Source organism: Notolabrus celidotus, chromosome 12 (genome assembly GCF_009762535.1).
Source record: "Notolabrus celidotus isolate fNotCel1 chromosome 12, fNotCel1.pri, whole genome shotgun sequence".
In the NCBI taxonomy this organism is placed as follows: Eukaryota; Metazoa; Chordata; class Actinopteri; order Labriformes; family Labridae; genus Notolabrus; species Notolabrus celidotus.
In genome coordinates, this window is record NC_048283.1 from 3,240,462 (window position 1) to 3,263,003 (window position 22,542).

Sequence of the window (22,542 nt, forward strand, 5' to 3'; positions counted from 1 at the left end):
TACATGATGCACAATAAATAATTATATGTTCAAACTTATCTCCTTGTGTGGCGTGGTCCTTGCTAGTGAACTGTCCACAGCTGTCCTCACATTTGTACTGTCCTGTTTCTGACTTCTGTATTTGGTATCTTTCAAAACACCCAGGTGTTCAGACTCCTCTTTACACCTGTGGTTGCAGTGTGCGCCTCTTAAAGTAAAGATGTTCAAATAAAGTCAGTGCTCACAACCCTTGTGATTTCAGCCCTTTTCTTTCATATGAAGTAAGAGTCTTACTCACCTGTTTGTGCAGCAGATAGTTTCACCATTGCCATAGTGTCAGCTGAATGTTCAGCATTTGTTGCTCAAAATGATCTCAAATGAAAACGCACTGATATCAAATTCAGAGAAGTATCGTTTTCCGGGCAAAGTCAAGTTGACTCGAACATCGGCGACCCAAATAGCGGATCAGTGCGCTGCAGGCGGAGGAACGAGTATGTGCTGCATCTAAGAAGAGAACTAAAACAAAGTGGCTTCCTGATGGCAAAGTAAAGCACTGAAGATGTTCTAAATGTAGCGCAGCATGTGGGCCAGACTTCCTTAAAACTAGTTAAATTATGTGCAGATTTGAGTTTGTCTGTAGGGGTTGAAAGCCGAGCTTCCTCAATGAGCTCGGCCCGGTTTCTCAAAAAAGGGGCTTGACTGGAATCGCAGTTAACAACCCCTTGAATCTATTTAATCACCTAAATGAGAGTTTGTAAGATGATAGTAAAATGCCACTTAGTTTGTGCTGTCGGCCACTTTCTCAGAACATATATGGTAAAAATGTATTTGCATGTGAGGCTGTGTTGCATGTCTAAAAAGACATGTTTTCACTCTTCATGTGTGCATCTTCAAGCGTTTTTTATTTGCAAGTGTTAGCATGTCCGTGTGAGTCCGTGTGTGTGTGTGAAGTGTGTCCAGCTGGAAGCAGGGAGACGTCTCTGGAGTCAGGAAACATGCAGAAGCAGCAGATTGGTACCTGGTGTGTTCTGTCTGTGATTTATGTTCTGCATGGACATTTTTCTATCAGTAAACCAGCTGCCTGCATGAAGTCAAACAACCTCCTTTACATTTTGTCTGGCTTGTATAAAACCTATGGTTGTGTGTTTTTCTCAGCTGAGCATGTGGGCCAGCTCACTGCTTAATATTTAGGCTGAGATACAACCTGGCCCAAAGTTGGCTGTATGATATTTACCATCTTAGTTGGACACCGAGATTATTGGTCTCTTTCAAGAGAGGCTCTCCACATCGTATAAGTTGATGCAGTTTTTTAACGGTGCTAAACAAATGTTTTTAATTAATTAAGGCTTAGTGGGCACACTGTGGGTCAGCTTCACTTTGCCCTGTTGGTACTCTACCACTGTTTCTCACAAATGAGCTTTGCTTTAGTAAGAGGGGCCCTGTGGAGTTTGAAGAGTAGTTATTCAAAAAGTTTTGTCTGTGCTTGTGTTGTGTTTATCCCTAGTGGTCCTTTCTCTGCTGCTGCTGCTGCATTATTTGCTCCACATTGCAGTGGAAATGCAAAAAATGAGCAGCAGCACAACAAAGAGTTTTACATCAAATCTGATGAGATGGTTAATTTTCTGTTTGTGTGGATCCAAATCAATGATTTTGACAAACCAAACCCCGTCATAAAATCAGCTTTTATGTTTATTCCCAAGCTTTGGTTGGCTCAGCTGTCTTGGAGATGGTTTGGTGGTTTGGGTAAGCCAAGTTTTGCATTGGCACCATGTGACAACAGCTAAAAATCTCCATTACAACAGTAAGGACAAAGGGGTACCTTAAGCCTCCTCTTCTTTTCTTTATTTTGATTTGACTGGTTCTCATGTGGGAAATTGGGATTGGTTTCGGCTGTCACTGGTTTGTCCAACATTGTTAAATGCACCCTATTCCTGAGGTGCCACCCATGAAAGGTGGTTGGCCCTGTTTGTATGACGTCACCTGATTGAGGTGAGAAACCTTGGTGAACCAACAGCGCTTTTAAACTTATCCCAACTAAACAAAAATAACTATTGAACTCTTAGAAGAAGTTTGGGCTGGCCCCTCACCACCCACGCCGTCCAGTATAGTCCTGCAGACTGACCCTTTACAGTTCCCCTTACTGAGAACCAGTCCTTAATATCACTGTTCATGTTAGGGCTGTATTAGTTTCACTCATACATCTACTCGGGGAAGTCTGTAACACAACCAAGGCAGCCCCATCACAAGGCCATCGGCTGTGGGAACTGTGAGATACAAAAACTAAAGTGTTTTTGGAATAAGTGAAAATATTAAGACTTCACCAGGAACTATTACCTGCAGGTGTGGTTAAGAGAGTTCATCAGCTCTGTGAATGTTGAGGTTATAGAGTAGAAAAAGTGCTCATAATAAATGTTGACCTGGTGCATGTTTGTATGTAAGCAGGGCAGCGTTTCTACGACATACATCTAAAGAAGCCGAGTTAGAAGCCATGCAGACGGTTTTGGAGATAGCGGGTTATTAAGGGGGACACCACACAGAGGAAAACACAGGATCCACAGAGATCATGTTAAAAAGGTTTATTTCAACAACTGTCTGAATCTTGTTTGTTTTATTCTCTGTTCGATAGTCCCAAAAAAGTACAAAAAAAAAACAAAAAAACAAGTACATCAAAGGATTAGAAATCACATCAATGAAAACCAAGACACATTGTGTTGCTTCTTTTTTTTTAAATCAATCCAAGCAAATTTTTTTCCAATATTTATACATACTCACTGGATTAGTCAGACAAACATCAAAACCTCTCAGTAGCTTTATCTTTACTTTTTTTTTTTTTACAATGACGTTTTACGTACGTTTTAAACTTCTGTATGATTTCTTTCTTTTTACAAAATACACCAATGCAGGCAGGGGGAGGTGTGTGTGTGTGTGTGTGTCTACATATAAGCGCGTTCATGTCGTCATCTTTTCACTGTATGTGTATGCTTCTTATGTGTGTGTGTGTGTATGTGTGTGTGTGTGCGGAAGGAAGAGAAAAGGAAGAGAAGAGTGACAGCAACAAGGGGGCGGGGCTGCGAAACAGGGATGTGATTGGATGTAAACGGGGGAAAGGGGGGGGGGGGGTTGCGAGGCGGCGGCAGGGAGAGGCTGGTGGAGGGTTTTTACTCTCGGCTGGGGCAGTGGCGGCGGTAGTGGTGGTGGTGATGGTGGTGTACGTTTTTTGCAGCGGTGGAAGCCGCTTGGTGGCAGTGTTGCCGTGTCGGAGACGGTTGCAGACTGGGTTGGTTGGCTGGTTTGTTGACAGGCTGGTTTGTTGGTTGACCGGTTAGGCGCACTCGGCAGCGGACAGACGGAGAGCAGGGGAGGGGGGGGTTTTGGGGGGGGGGGCTTCCGTTGCCGGCGCACCTTGACGTTTTCGTTGTCGCGTTGCCAGGTTGCTGGGGTTGTTTTGTTTTTTGTTTTCACATCATGTTGTTCTGCAGTGAGTTTACCTCCGAGGAGTTCTCCTCGCCCAGGACCTTGTGGTTCTCGTGTTTGGGGGTCAGAGAGTTGTGGATGTTGAGGGAGTCATCCTCCTTGGTCGGGGCCTTCACCGGGTCCTCCAGCTTGTTCTGGGAATTAGGATCATCCTACCCAGGAAGGGGTGGAGGAGGTGGGTAGGGGCAGAAAGAACAATTAGAACCACCACAAGAGTTAGCACTTTTATGTTGAGCTGCATTTCTGAGCCGGTTTAAATTTTTAGTGTTCTTTAAAAGCTTCTGGAGCAAAATCTGACCGAGTTGTGAAATCTTTCTCCTCAAGATGACATTCATCTTTATGTAAGGCGGTGACAAATAATCCAGCCTTCTAACTCAAGGAAATACAACAATATTGGACAATTCTGCACCTTGACTGTATGTCCAATGCCAACTTGAAGTACCAGTTCAGGAAGTAGTTAATGGCTTTGGTGTACGGACCCACTGCATGTGACCAAATCCCCTTAACTTGCATCCATTAAAGCCTGGATGTTCAGCAGTTTGTGTGAATCAAGAAGTCTTTTAATCCAAAGTTTCCCACAACAGTGCTTCACTTAACCCTCCTGTTATGTTGTGGGTCAAATTGACCTTTTTTAAAGTCTATTTTAGGCATTATATGTCTTGCAAACCTGCTAAATGCAGCATTAAAATCTGGGCAGCAAGTGACAGAAGAGGTGTCGTGTCAATGTATCAACATCACTTCATAAAAATAAATAAATTCAAAATTTGAAATAAAATAAACAAAAATCTAAGTCATGTGAAACTATTGTATTTATATTTAGGGCATTCCAATGTACATTTAAAAAAGTTTTAACATTAATTTGAATGAAAAACAAGTGAGTTATCCTCATTGAACCATGATCTGTGAGAATTAAAGAACCCAATGGACTAATTCTTGATTTGAATGGTTAGTAATGGAGTTAAAAACTATGCATTTTTTGGGGTTCTGACACTTTTGGATAATTGAATATGCCCCGGGTCAAATTGACCCAGGAACATTTTTGCTGTTCCAGAGAAACTAACATAACAGGAGGGTTAACAGAATACCATCGCTTTCTTTAAATGGTTTGTGTTGCATGTTTTGAACTCACATCCTGTCACTGACCTGCAATCCATATATTTTCTTTCAGCACTGTTAGGTGAATTTTTCTCTAGTAGCATAACTCTCACTATTCTGATTCTAGACCATTGCATATTTCCTTAACCTGCACCACACCATTGCTGCCTTGTGCAGGCACTGTATTAACTTGGCACTGGACATAAAACTTGTCAAATCTGTGTTTTGCAGAATCGTCCAATATTTATTGTTCTTATGTATTGTGCAATCAAGAGGATAAAGATGACCTTCGGTTCAGTATGCTTTGGAATAAGAGCTCAGAGTCTTTTGCTTCATGCACTTGAAAATGTTTCAAGTCCAACCTTCATGCTTTTTACGCCACACCTTCCTCGTATCACGTCTAAAGACCTGTTTTACTGTTTCAGACTTTATCATCCTGGGTAGCTCTTGGTGTTCTTTAATTTCTGTACAGTGTGAAATCAATCAGCTCTCTCTCCAAGCTTGGATCAGTTGGACGAGTCTGCAGAAACTCTTGGTTGTTCTTACAGGTAATACAGCGCAAGCGTGTAGCTAATAAATCAGGAGATCACATTGTACAGAAATGAACAGAACCTATGGATACCTGGAGTAATTTAGACATTTAAATATCAATTAAGCAGCTTTGTATCTTAAATTTGAAAGAAAAGAGAATCCTTTAAAGTAAACACAGGTGTGATCCTTTAGAGGCCGCCAGAATGCAGCAGAATGCTCTCAAATAATCAAAACTAAAATTAATTGCAGCTTTTGTTGTCTTACTTCAAACAAATACCAATCTCAGTGGCAGCCATTTCCAATGTTTGGAGGCTCCAGTGTCTGATAATCATCATGCTCGGCCGGCATGTTGTGTTTGTTTCAGTGCACAGCGAGGTGAGCTGCATGAGCGACACCAACTGACCCCCCCCCCCTCACCTCACCTCCCCTCTCAGGCAACCCAGGAAGCACATGCACATCCACATGCAAGAACCCCTCCCTCCCCAAACGGACAGTAATGATCGCTCATGCAGGATCTCCTCCTGCTTCACCTCCTTTTTTTGTATTTAATGTCCCAAAATGAAAGAAAAAGTGCAGATAAAACTCTCCGTCCTGGTCTTTTATCTGTGGGTACCACCGTCATACATACCCAAGCAGTCGCTGGGTGGGGGGGGAGGGAACCGTAGATGTGTTTTAAGAGGTTTCAATTCGGTTCATGTGAGCTTAATTAAGGTCAGAGCAGGGAAATAAATTGATTGTGAGTCCATTTTAGTTCTGTTTTTCCAGCCTCTTATCCCCCATTAATACTGCATGGCATCATCGACCCTGCTGCGCCCAGGCATCCCAGGGCACCGGTCTGCGTCTCTTTGTCTCTCTCTCTCACACACACAGAATCATTAATTCGCACACACACACACACACACACACACACATCATCCCCCTGACCCGGAGGCTGATGCCATTTCCAAAAAACACACCCTGAGTGACTGTTTTTGTTTGAATCAATGGAATCAAAGCAGTGAGAGCATTTACCCGCTGGTCGCTGGCCTAGATAGTAACTTCAGGCAGGACGTGCGGGTACGTCACTTCCATGGTTACGGGGTAGGGGCCCTCTGTCCTCCCGTCGGCGTGAAACTGGAAAATTTTTTTGTTTGTTGGATTTCATTGAAGTGCATTGTTGGAGGTGGGATCGGGCGGGCGGGCAGCGGGAGGGAGATACGGAGTCACGAGGACTTTAGAGCGGGTGTCGTTTTTTGGGGGGGACTGGGAACAGAGATAAAGAGGGTTCTGATGATGACGATGATGACGATGATGATGATGGAGGCACGTGGACTGTTTGTCTTTGAGGTTGGGTTGTGAGTTTGCTGTTTGGGGCCAAAGGCATGATACAAGATTGGGAATTTATAGCAGATGGAAATAAACATGGACTTGTTTTTGTGATTAAAGCATCTTTTATGTTTGATTGTAGTTTAATGACAAACCATATTTTTTACCGTCTGTATGTACATGAAGTATGATAACCCATCGTCTTATATTGTTTTAACTCTTCAATACATCTCTCCATTTGCTTTGATTTTTTGCTGAACTGCTGGTAAACATCTGTCTTTTTTTATCACTTTTAATTCTTATAATTTCTTGTTGACCATTTATTTTGCATTTTTTCTTTCATCAGATTAAATTTTCTCGACTCGTCTCTTTGACCTCACTGTTGAAGGTTTATTCTGTTACCACCTGACTTCCTGCCTAGAGCTTCTCTGTCTTCGAACTATTGTAAACAGCTTTCTCGACTTTGGAAGGACTTCCCTGAGGAGCTAAAGGCTGATTTATACTTCTGCGTTGAATCAACGGCGTACCCTACGCCGAGGCCTACGCACGTAGCTGACGTGCACCTCCTCCAAAATGTAACTCCCTGTAGAGCCGAAGCGGACCGCAAGCTCTGTGATTGGTCCACTCAGCGCCTTTGTCTTTCCCGCATTTACAACACTTCCGGGATCCCGGACATCGGCCGCACATCGGCCGTGTATTTCATCTCCTCCTCTCTATTCTTCATGTAATCATGTCTGTATGATAAACAGCAACATGTATCAGCTGTAGATTAACAGAACACGCTCTGAATCTCTGTGGAAAAGTAAACAGAGATCGTAGCGGGGCCGGAAGCAGGCGGCCGGCTATCAGAGAGACCGCACTGCCCTCAGGCGTTTCGGCGGAGATTTGCTGCGCGACACGGACACACCGACGCACAAGTGTGTGGGGCTCATGTCTGCGTCAGCCCCTGCTGCATAGTGGAGACGCAGAAGTATAAATCAGCCTTAAGGCTCGCAGAGTCAGTGAAATCATTTAAATCTCTTCTTAAAACCCATTTTTACAGACTTGCTTTTATGTGACTTCCTCCTTTTAACCGCTTTTACTTCTATTTTATTTTTATTTTTAGCTTTTATCCAACTAATTAATAGTTTTTTTGATTATTTATTGTTTTAATGTATTTATTTATTTTTCATTTATTATTTTAATGTTCCTTATTTATCATTTTCACTTGTGTGGAAAAATGATGTCCCCTCATTTTGAAAACCTCTTTTTAATGCTTTTATTTACTCATATATTTGTACTTATTTATTTTTATCTATTTATTTCTCCTTGAAAAACCTCTTAAACAATGATTTATTTGTCTGTTGTCACACCACTCCATTCTGTTTATTTTACATGTGTTATTTTTAACCTCACGTTGTATTCTGTATTGAATTATTAAAATTCCTCCTCCCTGTCTGACAAAAGGTTTACTTTGTTACTCAAACCATGCTTTGTTTGTCAAAGCACTGGTGAAGTGTAACCATTTTTTTTTAAAGGTGCTATATAAATAATAAATAAAGTTATTATTATTATTTATTTTTTTAAAGGTGACGTATAAATAAATACATGAATAAATACATGTTTAAGTGAAAGTTATTAAAGGTGCTTTTTGTTCAGTAAAATATCAAAACATTTTATGCTGACAGTGATTGGATTTATGGGAAATGTGGTTTTAAAAATGAGGTTTCATTACCGTAACTTGAATGAACTTGAACTTCATGTTCCTCCTGACGCACAGGAATGACCAAAGTGTTGATTCATATATTCAAATTTGGTGTATTTGCACATTTAAACGGAGATGTGTGTGTGTAGATATTCTGAGAGTTTCTGTTTGTTTTATGGATTCGCTCCTCCTCTTTCCCTGCAGATGATTTTATGTGTTTAAATGTAGATTGTTTGCCGATCAGTGAGTCTATTAGCTTTGGTTATTTTGTACGCGTTGGATGCATAACATTTTAAATATTTGAATATGTGTGTGTGTGTGTGAGAGTGAGTATTAGCCTGCCTGTGCTGCTCCCTCCAAGACTCGTGTGTGTACACACTTGCTCGTGTTTGTGTTTACAGACCGGCTCTTCTCCCTGAGCATATATTTGTGTTTGCACAGGTGTGAGTGTTGGTGTCACGTGTGTGAGCGCTATTGTGCAGAGGAATATTATGACGACGAGAAGAGCTGCTCATAAACTTAAGATACTTTTACTTTAAAGGGTGAATATACTCATTTAAGTGCACGCTTCTGCTGCATGTCTGCAACCTCTGGACTTTAAGGTCAGCTCGGTTTTGATCCGTCAGCCTGAGAGCCCACTCAGTCGATAGAAATGACATTTTCTTTGAAATTACAGCCAGCCCTGCCCGGTCTATTCATTTTCTGTGTCGAATTTGTTTAGTATTGACAAAAAAAACAATTCCATCTCAGCGTTTTCTGCAGAGGAAGCTGTGTGGCTGGACTCTGTTAAATTACTGTGAAGGGAAGATTGAGGACAAGTGAGTTCAATCTGCCACAGTGGAGGGTGCACAATGCGCTGTTTCTGAGGGAGACGTGAGGTCTTTGTGTGTTTGTGTTCAGAACTTACTGACTTGTGTGTGTGTTTGTGTGTGTGTGTGTGTGTGTATGTGTGTGTGTGGCTTATATACAAAAAAGCTGTTTTCGTGTCCTCTTTGCACGGTTGTTTTATGCTCGCACATGTTGTGAGTTCAGTGTTTTTCCCCAAACTGCAGGGAATTTTTCTTTGTCCAATCAAAGCATGTGAGAGTGTGTTTCAGGGAAACTGCGTGTGCGTGTGTGTTTCTTGCGTGCAGCAGAGGTAGGGTGATGCACCGCCTGTCTGGACATGCTACAAAGTCCTCACAAGGTCAGCAGACTCTTGCTGCAGGTCTGATGCAGTTTTCATATCTGGTCAGGGTTTGGTTTTGGATTTTATCTTTGGGGCGCTTCATTCTTCAAAGTGTGATTTCACAAGATGTTCATGGTTTTATTCCTGCAGGGGATTACATGTTCAATAACTCTGTGTGTCCTTTTAGGGTGGCATGTTAAGGTTGTATTGTGAGCAGGTTCAAAAGGATGCAAATAGAATCTAAACCATCACTGCTCCCTGTACGCTCAAGTTGGCTGGTCTGCATTGTCTACCCTTAGGCTACATCTCTGGCATGTCCTTGTTTATAAGGCAATTCTTAACTTGCTTCCCTCGTATTTATACGATTTTATTCATTTAAGAAATACAGGAAGCTCCAGTCTCCATTCTGTGACCCAGAGTGCGCCTTGACATGGGTAAAAAGAGTTTTAGATATGCTGCTCCTGCAGCCTGGAACCTGCTGCAAGAGAGCCTGGGTTTGAGGGAGCTTGTCTCTTTAAATGTTCTTAAAAGCAGACTGAAGGCTCTTGAGGAAGATGCATGAGCTTGAAGATGCTTTGACTGATGACTTTTGTTCTGAAATCCATGATTTAGAATTCTGTGTTGTTTGTCTGTATATTTGTTGGAACGTGCTGCTGCTGATCTGGGCCAGGACACACTTTAAAAGAGATTCTTGATCTCAATGTGGTTTTCCTGGTTAAATAAACTTAAATAAGAAAAAAATATATATATATACTTTTTCTGTATACATCACATTGAGGCATAGCATCAGTCTGAGCGCCAGTGCAGAGCAGCACACACTGCACAACACTGTTTATGCTTATTACTGTTAAAAAGTCAGATTATTTCTCTTTCGCCATTTGAATCCAAAATGCCTCTTGCTTTTAATAGGAGGAACCCTCTGATTATGTGATGCAGTTATGCCTAAAACACACCTACTATGTATGAAGAAATATACTACAACACATCTCACCTTAATCTGCCTCCAGATTACGTGTGGGTGAGCGTGCTCATCTGGATTAAGGAACTTTAAATGCATTTCAAATAATGAACTGTTAATTATTTAAACAAAGGAAGTAGAAGCCGTAGCTTTGAATGCATTTTGCATTGTGACTCGCTGTAACCCTGTCCTCTTCTATTTCCATGCATAAGTGGGTGAGTGAATGTTGTATCTAAAGAGTATACTCCACTGCTCTAACAGGCGTTATGTAAGTACTAGATAATGCAGCATCCAGTCTCTGCAGCCTTTCTCTATTTGTAGACATTATCCTGTTTCAGATAGACATAAACATGTCAGAATCAGTCCTTTAATGTGATGCATAAAGGAAGATATTTAGTTTTTACTCAGTTTTAAAGCATAAACTGAAACTTTAGTGAAATAAAAACATCATTATTATCCTTATCGGTGCTTCTTTGCATGTTTTTTATATTAACAGGAGCTCAAAAATGTGTCTTCTTCATAGTGTTCACTAAATATGATGGTTTCTGATTTAGTATGTCAAGACAAAGTGTGACATTTAAAATCTTTAACATATGATTGTATGTAGTCTTAAGTTTAGAGGATGTAATGTTTTTATCCAGCGTTTAATCTTTGCTCATTTATTCGGTGGAGGGGATGAGACTCGGATTGATCCACTGCCGAGTTGAGAGAGGGTGATTGACAGGGCCACAGTAACAATGAGAGAGCTGTTCAGGAAGGTGAGAGAGAGAGAAAGGGGGGCGAGGCTATCTGATATTTGGGATCTTGGTCTTACCTCACAGTCGGACTCCTCTTTGGTCTTACACTCCCAGGTGTATCTGCTCATGGTTTTCTGAGGGGAGGGGGATGGGGCAAAGGGTTATACTCCTCAAAAAACCACATCAGGCATCCTCAGAGAGAGAGAGAGATCAAGAAAGAGAGAGAGAGTGGGGGACAGAGAAAGCCGATCGAAGTGGACAGAAATAAGGAGAAGGAGTGACAGATCAGAGACGATACAAAGAGACTCAGTGGGAGGAAGAGAGAAGACGAGACGGAGAGGAGGAGATAGAGGCAGACAGATAAAATAGACAGAGAGAAGATCGAGTGTTGGAGGCAGAGAACAGTAGTAGGAGTAACTTCCTTTCAGATGTCAGCTGATATTCCCAGCCGGCTCCAGCGTCTCTGAGGCAGACACTGTTCGAACACAGACTCTCTGGAGGAGCTGCTGCACACCATTCTGTGTCCCAGGTCTCAAAAAGGTGTGGTTATTTCAGGAGAGGCTCTCCTCCGTCACAGGGTTTGGAAGGGAGGCGGGGTTGTTTGTTTTATTAGTGGGTTTATTTTGGAGGAAAACGATGAGTTGTCATGGTTTTTGGTTTGGGAAGGTCTATTGACTGTGTGAGTTTTGCACGTGGTTGGGGTATGTGTTAGGAAATAACTCTGGACTGAATAGCTGCTGGAAATGTATATTTATCTGAGGAGGAATGGATGGACGAGCGGGCAAACGTGCCACATTTAGACTGTTCACATGTCAACAACGACAGCTAAAGAGCTCACACAAATCTGGCGTTTCTAAAGCTTCCCTTTGACTCACTTTATACTGCAAACTCAAAACTATGCAAGTGTTTCTGCAAAAAGTGTCTTATTAGACCTAATATGAGCCACATGCACCTGTTAAGTCAAGATGAATGTCTTATTTCAAGATATTACAAGCCAAAATAAGACCTGAATTTATGTCTTAATCTTCGTATCAAGACACTTTCTTGCTTTTGAGTTCATCACCAAACATCTTAGTGTTTGGGATTTGTACACAACTGTAACTCAAAGAAAGTTTTTGAGATCATGACTCAGCATTGATTGGCAAAAGTAATTCAGACTGACTCTTCATCCTTTAAAAACGACTTCCTCCAGGTGTCCTGAATCAGCAGTGAGACTTCTCATACAAGCAATCAGACTTCTGAAATTAAAGTAAATCATCCAGATAAATTGGAAGGCAGTCACTTCTCTAAGTTTTTTTCTGACCGCAAAACTACACAGCAGACTGATAATTAAAGTTTGTGATGCTTCTTTCTTCTCCAGGCACTCTTTGGCAGCCTGGTGACTGGAGTGAAATCAGAGGAGATAAAAGCTTTACTTTATTTAGACATGTTGGAGAGTGACTTGGCTTTCACTGATTCTGACAGCAATGGTTGATGAGGAACCAGCTTTGTTCAATGTCATGTATATTTATCTTTGAATAATGAAGAGAGTAAGTTTTGTTTACTAAGTTTTAGCCTTAGACCTTGGTGAATTTGGGACTTTAGTCAAACTACACATAGAAGCAAAAACCAGGAACCTTGGATACATCATGGTACTCTTTGCAGCTTTCAATCAAAAAGTTAATCTTTCACATCCCTGTTTGTTAGCTTACGGTCATTTTCCCAGTGCTTTAAGAGGGAAGTATGTTTTGGTTTAGCGCCTTAATGTATCGGGACCTTTACGGCATGCCAGGACCTCTAACCAGCTGCCAGTTCCCTTCCCTGTCTCTTGCATCTTTTCAAGAGCAGTACATGAAACTACCCATTTTCAAAAGAGAGTTACATCAAACTAAACTAAGTCTCTACGGTGTTGGATAAAAGAGGTAATTGGAGTTAAAAGAAGCCATCAGCAATGTTGGGGTGGCTCCAAACTTCACGATACACACTCCAACAAGAGTATAGAGGGGAGACCGGTATTTCTTTCCACTTATAGTGCTTCTTCTTGGGCGTGGATTTGGCCTGATGGCTAGATTGCACGCCCATGAAGCGGTTGACCCGGGTTTGATTCCAGCCTTTGGCCACCCTCCTGCATATCACTCCCCCATTCCCACACTCTCTCCCTGTCTCCAACACCATCCACTGTCCTCCACACTCTAATAAAGGTGCATAAAGCCCAAAAGTATAACTTTGAAGTGCTGCTTCTTCTCTACTTTTTGGTGCACATCATTATTTCTTGGCTCTTTACTGCCACCAACTAACAACCAGTTGAATCCTTCGATATATGTTCAGACCCTTTTATCATAGCACTGATCAAAAACCTTCAAAGGCTACTTTATAGTTCATAGAAATAAAGAACTTGAAGTTTTTCCCAACAACTGTTCAGTCCAGTGGATGATGGGTGATTTGAGGTTCTGTAGATTGTGTTGAGTTAGAGGGTTGAGGTTTTTAGATGTTGTTAAGAGGAGGTGATGGATGTTTTCATAAATACTCTTCAGGGATTTTTGGTCTTTTAGGGTTATGATGATGGCATTTAGATGATATTAAAGGAGACACTTAGAACTATCAAGCTATGAATACCACAGAGAAACACTTCTTTAGCTTTGTAAGTGAACACAAACTACTGATGGAGTAGATAGAGGGTGGTACCACAACCTTAAAGAAACAAACTTCTACCTCAGTTGTAGCACAGAACTACCCATGCTGCTACAACGGAAGCGTAGCCGCTACTTGCTACCCATGCGTTGGTTAGTGAGGCGTCAGTTAGCTCTCTGCTGCCGCCCTCAGGCTGCAGCGACACGTTGCATCTCAGATGTTTATCCTGACCCCGACCATTTCTCCCATCATGTCCCACACATGTACCTTACCTGCTTGTGATCCTTACCCCAACCCCACCCTCCCAAAACCACAGGACATGTTTTGAACACTCATTTTCAGGATAAACAAACATCTTTTTGAAGTTCACATTTGAAAAACAAACAGCAAAGCAAAGCTGCGGTAGCTAACATGTCCACCAGCTGGCGCATGTTAGCGGCATCGCGTTAATGCCATGACATACCGATGCAAGAGGTGATTAAAGAGAGAGCAGGTTAGAAAGAGGGCGGGTCGGGCGGGGGTCAGAGCAAAGGATTGTGGGAGTTTTCTCTTAAAGGGGTCAGGGTTAAGCCTGGCTGCTTGCTACTGTCACTGTGCTGGGAGGAGAGTGCATCAGTGTGCAGACTGCATGGTTTCAGGGGGAGGTTAACCTCTGACCTCTGCTGTGTTAATGCAGTGAGCTGCTGCGTCTGCTGTCTGTCAGCGCTCAGTGAAATGACACTGTTCAGTCAAAATACAGCAGAGGGATGAGGGCTGACACGCCGAACGTAACTGGTGGAGACTGGATCTTTCCAGACAGTCTCACCCTGAAGAAAAACAACAAATGTTGCTACACAAGGCTGATACTGCTGCTGAACTATTTTCACTCTTTGACATTTCTTCAGTGTGTCGGATCAATGAGCAATAAACCAGAGGAATTGGATCAATAAACACAATGAAACTATAAGATCTGATGCTGCTATGGTAGCAACCTGCATGTGCACACTTTCAGATCTTACAGTGCAGACTTCATGGTGTCAGATCGGGTGTAAAAGAGGAATAAAATATTGAACAATGTAGATAAGCACACCGTTTTAGTCCTCAAAGAGAAGTGAAGCATTCACACTTTGGCATAAACATTAAATCCTGTTCATAGACATTTAGCTCTAAACTGCAAAAACTCAAAATCTTACCAAGTTAAATTGTCTCATTTTTAGTCCCACTTCATTTAAGATACATTTATTTAACAAGTAACATTTGAGCAAGATAGAGGGACTTGTTTTAAGACATCTTAATTATCTTGTTAAGTCAAACAATCTTGAAATGATCTTGTTTTGAGTTGTAATTTAGAAGAAACAAGGTTTATTTAACATTTCAGACATTTTTCAAGCTGAGATCTTATTTGTAGAAGACAGATAATCTGGATTTAAACACTTAAGTAAATGCATTTTATTGTGTAATCTATCAGAAAACAGCTCCATTGATAAAAGAAAGAAAGAAAAGTTGTTGTTTTTAAGGGTGAGTTTCAGTTTTCAGACACTGTTTCTTTGAATCAGATAAAATATTCATCCTCAAACTCCATGCACACAATGAAACACCTCCTTTAGAGCATAGCTGGCTTATCCTAAAGAACAACATGACTGAATATTAGTATATCCAGCTCAGCATGAGAAGACATTATATCTCAAAATGATGCAATTAAACTTTGTCATCTTATTTCAAGTACAAGATGGTCTTAAACCTAGAGAAGTGCCGCTATAATACAACTCAAATTAAGGTGAATATATCTCAAATGAAGAAGTTGACGTGAAATTTATTTGTGCAGAAATCTTTTTTTGTATGTATGTATGTATGTGTGTGTATGTGTGCGTGTGTATGTGAGTATGTGAGTATATGTATATGTGTATGTGTACATGTATGTATATATGTATGTATATGGATATATATGCATATCCTCAATTTGGGATAGCGATTAATTAATTCTTCACTGCCAACTGTACTACATATATAAATACTTCTGAGGGGAAATTGGTTTTGTACCTATGTGTCTGTCTGTTTGTTTTTTGTTCGTCGCTTTGTGATTATTATTTTTTATTTTTGTGATTTTTTATTCTTTTCCCATCATGCTATGCACCCCAGGTGAGGTACTGCATGTGGGGATGAACAATAGAAAGGGTGGAGTATGATACAAAGTTTATGGATCTTTTGTGTGTTTAATTGTCAGTACAAAACTTTAAATCTGTCCAACTGTATGCTGGATTAATCTGTCTTTTTCCTTTTGTTGTTCCTTTTGTTTTTCCTTTTGTTTTGTTCTGTTTAGGTGTCTACTTGTACTGTTGTGTACAAAGAGATTACCTTGCTGTATGTCACATTGGTGTAACACACTTGAAAAATAAAGTAAAAAAAACCAAAAAACTTTTTTTAAGTGAAAAATACTAATTGTTATCATTCCTGTCTTATTCTGAGACACTAAGCTTTAAAATATTGCTTAAAATAAGTTTTCCCTGCTAATTTTAAGATCACAGTTTTCTAAATATTACTTCTTATTTTTAGAAATCTTACAAAGAAAAATTTTCACTTGTTCTATTGGCAGATTTTTTTTTTGCTTATTTCAAGGTAAAAGTCCCTTGTAATAACTATTTTGTTCTTGTTTTTGGAGGGGCATTTTTCCAGTGTATTAGATAGCAAAGCCCTGGTTTTAGAGTTTCTGAGTAAAACACTACTTCAACAGAAAACATACTCGTTTGCTAATCCTGCTCCAGTATCAGCCATGAGGACAAAACTTCATGACAGAAAACATCTTTCAAACGAGGTTCATAAGAAGTTTTGGATGCACCAGGTTTGATCCATATGTCTAAATCAGTCAGTCTTTGTCTTCTTATCTTTTTCTACCTGAGAAAACTCCCCCACCCTTCATCAAGCTCCGCCCCCCTCCCCACCCGCTCTTCAAGCTGAGCACACCTCGGAGTTTCAGAAACACTCATGCCCATGCATTAGGGTGGGTTCGGGGGGAATCAGGGGGCCCGGGCAGGGTTTGCGAGGGAGATGCAGAAAAAGGGGTGAGAGAGAGGCGAGAACCACGTTACCTGACAGATAATGTTATCATAGTAAGCCAATGCACGGGCATGAGGGACGTTAGGAGGGGTGTCGCACAGTTTCCTTACATTTGGGTGGGAGCCCTCAGCGATGGTGGACAGCGAGAAATTATCATTGTGCGTCTCCGATGTAGGCCGGTACTTACTGCTGAGTGTCGGAAGATGGAGGGAAGGGGGGAGGGGTGAGAGTGGGGGAGGAAGATGGAGGAAAACAAATATGGTAAGGGGAAAAGAGGTATCAGAGAAGACAGACATTTTATGGAAGTGGCAGAAACATGGGAAGAGAGAGTATGGAGGAGTTTGAAAGAAAGACATTTGGGAAGACAGAGATGCAAATGTAAAGTATGAGAGGAGTAAAGGACATTTGGGAGTACAGAATGAAGGAGATGGAGAGAGAGAGAGAGAGGCCAAGGGGAAACAAGGACGAGGGTAAAGAGGTGAAATTGGGGTTCCAGATAATGAAAAAGAGGATTGGAAAGATGATTAAGAACAGGACAGTTTGAGGATTTAGAAAGAATTTAGGAGAAGGAAAAAGGAGATTGAGAAGGGGAGGAAGAAATGTGGGTGAGACACATTTAAAAGCAATGATCCAGAAGGTGAGAGCAAACGAGGGTCAGTCAGAGAAAGACCAAGACAGGCGTGAAACAAAATGAACAAAGGAGGATAAGGGAAGGTGGATGAAAGGACAAAAAGGGGCAAGAAAAAGGACATATTTAGGAAGAAGTTTATATTCAAAGAGACAACAGACAGAAGGGATAGTTGAGAGAGAAAGGAGGGGGAGAAAAAAGCAAGAAAGCAGCATTAGTTAGAGAGCAGGTCGTCTGTTTGTCAGCTGACAAACAAACACACATTTAATCTGTGATGCAACAAACTGAGTAACATTTCTGACCATCAGATTTTTACCAGAATAGTTTCAAATATTTCAAACATGTGACCCAGTAAAGTCTTCATATAGAGATGAAAACAGACTTCTTTAATTCAGAGGTTTGCTTTCGGTGAAGTCAGAAGTGATTAAAACATTGATGCATATAATCGTTTTTGTACACACTCAACTGTTGCATAAAACTAATCCCATGCTTTCCACTGGGTTTCCAGATAAAAGCATTAATTCCATCTATACATATAGATACATGACCCCATCTGCAGATATATGACCATGATTATTCTCTGATCTGATGGATTAATGAACCCATGTTGGTATAGTCCTGTAAATGAACACTGTTATTACATGACATGACGCTGCTGTGTGAGAGCAGCGAGTGCAATACTTCAGGAATTGGTCTTTCAGTAAACACTTGTAAGCACTATACTAAAAGTGCAGAAGGACCTGTTTTTGAAAACATGCATGGAAGTCCACTGCAGGAAAAATGATTGTGCAACAACCATCTCACTTTTTGATGACAACCAAACCACCTGCATGTTGTTTTCTTTTTCCATGGTGATGACAACTGCAAAAATGCTTATTTAATGGTAACACCTAATCTGTTGATCCAACCAGCCTGTATATTTAAAGGAACCTCAGGATGTACTTTTAATGACTGTAAACATGAAAGTAAGACGGGCTCAGTGTTGCCAACTTAGCAACTTTGTCTCTTTATTTAACAAGTTTTCAGACCCCTCCAGTGACTCTTTTTCAAAAAAGCGACTAGCTACAAATCTAGCAACCTTTTCTGGTGTTAATGGAGACTTTTGCAGACTGATGTGAAAGCATGCATCGTTCTTACTCTACTCACTGAGCAGTGGATGCTGCTGTGAGTCCCTCCTAGCTGCATTCAGAGCAGGAGGCGTTCATCCCTCTGCATCCAGACTGCAAATGTATCATGCATGTACGAAGACACCGCTTGAAAATGTAATGTTTTACTTTGATTTGTTGTAGGTTTCCTAAGTGTAGTTATAAACATATTTGGGGTGATTTTTAACCTCTTTTTGTCTCTCCCTCAACGTTACACGTTTCTCCTGCAGCGTCTATTACAATTCCAATTATGCAAATTGCATGATGACGTAATTTAGCGACTTCTAGCTACTTTTAGGACAGCCAGTAGCTACTGTCCTCACTGAGGAGTTGGCAACACCAGACGGGCTTCTGTTTCCTTGAAGTATATTTGAAAAACTGAGATCATCTCATGAGCAAGGTCTAGACATTTGAATGCCAATGCTTGCTCACAGCAGAGGACTGCACCTGTTAATATGTAAAGTGAGTGTTTAACTCATGACTGAGACCAGCCTTCACTCACAACTACAGCACCAGGGGGGGTGAGAGATGGAGAGACACAGTGATCGCCCAGATCTAGAGCATGTCTCAAAAGTCGGCCAAGTTATTAAACAAAGGAGGCGGAGTCATGATGCTGACTTTAAGATAAAGGTTATCACACAGCAGAGACATTAAACAGCTGTAAGACAGGTAAGAAACGGTGTCACTGAGTGTGGTGTCCACAGAAAGAGAGGCCAAAAAGGCCGTCTGAAAAATGGCAACAGTCAAGAGAGATTTTAAGCTCCTTATGATTGAGATGCTCTTGAGGCAAGAGGAGGATTTCTCTTCAGATCTCTTCGGCTTGTCAGGAAAGCCAGATTCTGGGAGTTCCCTCTTGACCGAGTTACTCTTCTCTTCTTTTCCTTCACTGAATTCTCAGAGGGCCTTTGTCAAGAATGTCACAGATTTCTGCTCTCCTCTTCTCATCTCATCCTTCTCACATCACAAGTATCCGTCATTTGCCTCCTACCTTTCAACCTTACAATTTAAAAACACCGAAAGGCTTTAATGTCTCTCCTGTCTCCTCCTTACCGCCTTGTCATGTGTTTAGTTAAAGACACGGTGAGCTATTATACGTCTGTCTTCATGCAGGCTTCTGTATTTAAAATTCATGACTCAGTGACAGAACAATCACAGATGAGAGACAGAAATCTGTTCTCCTGTCATCTCCTGTGATCTCAGACTCGAGCACTACACGCTGGCTTTGGACCTCTCAGTGCTGTCTGTCTGTCTGTGCACATGAAATACTTATGAGGTACCTATGAAGAAATAGTTCCTCACATGAACCCCAGTTTGGATTATGGAGAGATTAAACAAACAGGATCTGATGTTTGTAAATGAGACACAAAAAAGTACATCACTTTTCCAGCCAATTAGCAACAGGTAGCATTTGTGTGCTCCAGCATTCACATCTGTTGGCTACTTTCCTATTACCTTCACATTCATCAGTTCAGATGAGCGGTCATTTTTTCTTACTGCGCCAAAGAGGTGCTGGTTTTGGTTTTAGTTGCTCTTAAGTCAGAACCAGATTACTTGTCTCCCCTATCTGCACTGTCTTGTAGGGAGAGAGATGCTTCCTTGATCCTCACCCTGAACTTTGATTGTCTACTCTTGCACATTGGACCTCGGGTTAAAGGGCGCCATCTTTCCTGATATTAAAAAATAAGGCCCAGCTTTCTGTCAGAAAGTCTTGAAGGCGAGCACCTCTTGTTACTTATCCTAAATGATATTGTCAGTGCAGACTTTGGTGAGCTGAACTTCTTAGAAATAGAGTGGTTGACTGTATAAAAAATGGACGACATAACAGCTCTCCTAAAATGAAGCCAAAACTTTTAGACATAGGCTGCAGTCTGGGTCTTAAAGCTCTGCCTCCTCTTATGTTAACAGATGGAAATGCATTTTTTTAAACAGGCTTTCTCCCATTATAGTAAGCTCTTCTGCTAACTTATGTCACTTTCATTAAGTTTTAATCAGTAATTTCGTGTTAAAAAGAGGGGATATGACGTGGCTCCAAAAGCCTTCTTTACTGAGTTAAAGGTGACATATCACGCTTTTTTCATCAATATATATTGGTCTAAGAGGTCCCCAAAACATGTCTTTAAAGTTTATGCTCAAAAAAACACTTTGAAATCAGATTTTGGTCTGCCTGAAAACCCCTCTTCTTCAGTCCTCCTCAGAACACTCTGTTTTCTCTCTGACCACACCCCCTCAGGAAGTGGATGTGCCTCGGCTCTCCAGCACGTTGATCTAATGTTTACATGTTGGCTGAATATACACGGCTGCTCAGAGATCACGTTACTTCAACCCTCTGAATCTGATCCAGAATCTGATCCTGACGGAGAGGCGCCTGCAACAGGACCTTTCTGAAGGATTGGTCACAGATTTAGTGTTTCTTGTTGTTTTATTTATCAGTATGTTGACGTGTGTCTTGGTACACAGCTACGAACATGTAGCTATGTGGCTATGCTAACTAGCGCTAGCACTTATCCATGATAAATAAAAATCATCCACTAGATCTTCAAATCTGCAGGCCTGGGGAGTAAAACCAACCTCTACCAGAAAGGCAGCGGTACCTTTTCTGAAGGGTTGGTCACAGATTCTGTGTTTCTTGTTGTATTATTTGTCAGTATGTAGACGTGTGTCTTGGTACACAGCTACAGCTACAACATGTAGCTATGTAGCTATGCTAACTAGCGCTAGCACTTATCCATGATAAATAAAAATCATCCACTAGATCTTCAAATCTGCAGGTGTGGGGAGTAAGTCCATTTTGCATATGTCACCTTTAAGTTATTTTTTACAAGGGAAGGAGATAGAGGATCATCATCCATATCAAGAGTCATGTCAAAAGTCCTTTTCTTTTTTTTTTGCTGCAAAGAAAAAACTTGTTGCTGCTACTTTCATGCCCAATGATTGATTATGGTGATGTTTTATATATACATACATCCACTCAATGCCTTCACTCTCATGGAGCTCTGAGGTTCATTACAAGTTTTAAATCTCTAACCCATCATGCTCGAGTTGGCTGGACTGCATTGTCTACCCGTCAGCTACATCACTGGCATGTCCTTGTTTATAAGGTGATTCTTAACTTGCTTCCCTTGTATTTATGTGATTTTATCCATTTAAGAAATACTGGAAGCTTCAGTCTCCGCTCTGTGACACAGTCACAAAACTTGTTTTTGCTTTCGGTCCCCAGAGTGCGTCTTGAAATGGGTAAAAAGAGTTTTAGGTCCTCTGCTCCTGCAGCCTGGAATCTGCTGCAAGAGAGCCTGGGTTTAAGGGAGCTTGTCTCTTTAAATGTTCTTAAAAGCAGACTGAAGGCTCTTGAGGAAGATGCATCAGCTTGTAGATGCTCTGACTGATGACTTTTGTTCTGAAATCCATGATTTGTTGTCATGTTTTACAATTCTGTGTTGTTTGTTTGTAAGTTTGCTGGAACGTAATGCTGCCGATCTTGGCCAGGACACAAGATTCTTAATCTCAATGTGGTTTTCCTGGTTAAATACATTTAAATAAATAAATCTATACATTTTAGCATCAAGCTGTCAACAGAGTCAAACCAAAAAAGTATGAGCTTGTTTCAGAGTCTAACATGACTCTAACCTGGTTTATACTCTTGCTTTGTACTCCATAGCTCTCCATATTGGCCAACCCTCTGCAATACTCCACCTTAGCGCTAATTGGCAGTGTATTTTATATGCTAGTTACTGCATATCACCAGTTTCCCATCCAATTTCGACATGTAGTTTCATTTTTGAGGAGGTGCACGTCAGGCTAGGCCTCTGATGGGTACAGGGCTATGCAAACCTGAGGCATAGATACGACGCAGGAGGAGACAGCACCTCTGTGTGATTTTTTAAATGTTTTGGTCAAGCAAAGAAGATATGGAAAAACGCTGCTACATGTCGTTACAGATTGCACGGATAAACACTAACCTGAGGGAGGAAACCAGAATGCTATTAGTTTGATGGACAGATGAAGCCGGCATCTCAAACATCCTCTGACAAATACGTCATGCATCGTTCTTTTCATCCCTTTTTTTATCTCTCCTTTAATTTCTAACTTTTTTCTGTCCTTCTGATCTCGACTGCAGCACTAAAACACTGCGACTGCGGCTACACGCAGCAGATGGGTGTGTGTGGGAGTCTCATATACTCATGAGCCTTGTCAGCAG

At 41.2% G+C, this 22,542-nt stretch overlaps 1 protein-coding gene across 9 annotated transcripts in view; it reads right to left on the reverse strand.

Moving 5' to 3' along the window:
* The window catches only part of cspg5a (chondroitin sulfate proteoglycan 5a), a 96,546-nt gene that overhangs the window by 11,071 nt on the left and 62,933 nt on the right, over window positions 1-22,542 (reverse strand). The window contains exons 4-6 of one of the 9 annotated variants that reach the window (XM_034696889.1): window positions 16,685-16,760; window positions 11,009-11,065; window positions 2,707-3,605 (exon numbers count right to left, since the gene is read on the reverse strand). The exons of 1 other annotated variant lie outside the window; for it this stretch is intronic. In XM_034696889.1, coding sequence (XP_034552780.1) covers window positions 3,438-3,605; window positions 11,009-11,065; window positions 16,685-16,760 — 301 coding nt within the window. In that variant the 3' untranslated portion in view covers window positions 2,707-3,437. Of the gene's footprint in view, window positions 1-2,706; window positions 3,606-11,008; window positions 11,066-16,606; window positions 16,764-22,542 lie in introns of those variants that run through there. 7 more of the 9 variants (XM_034696888.1, XM_034696890.1, XM_034696892.1 and 4 more) reach the window with 7 other exon arrangements.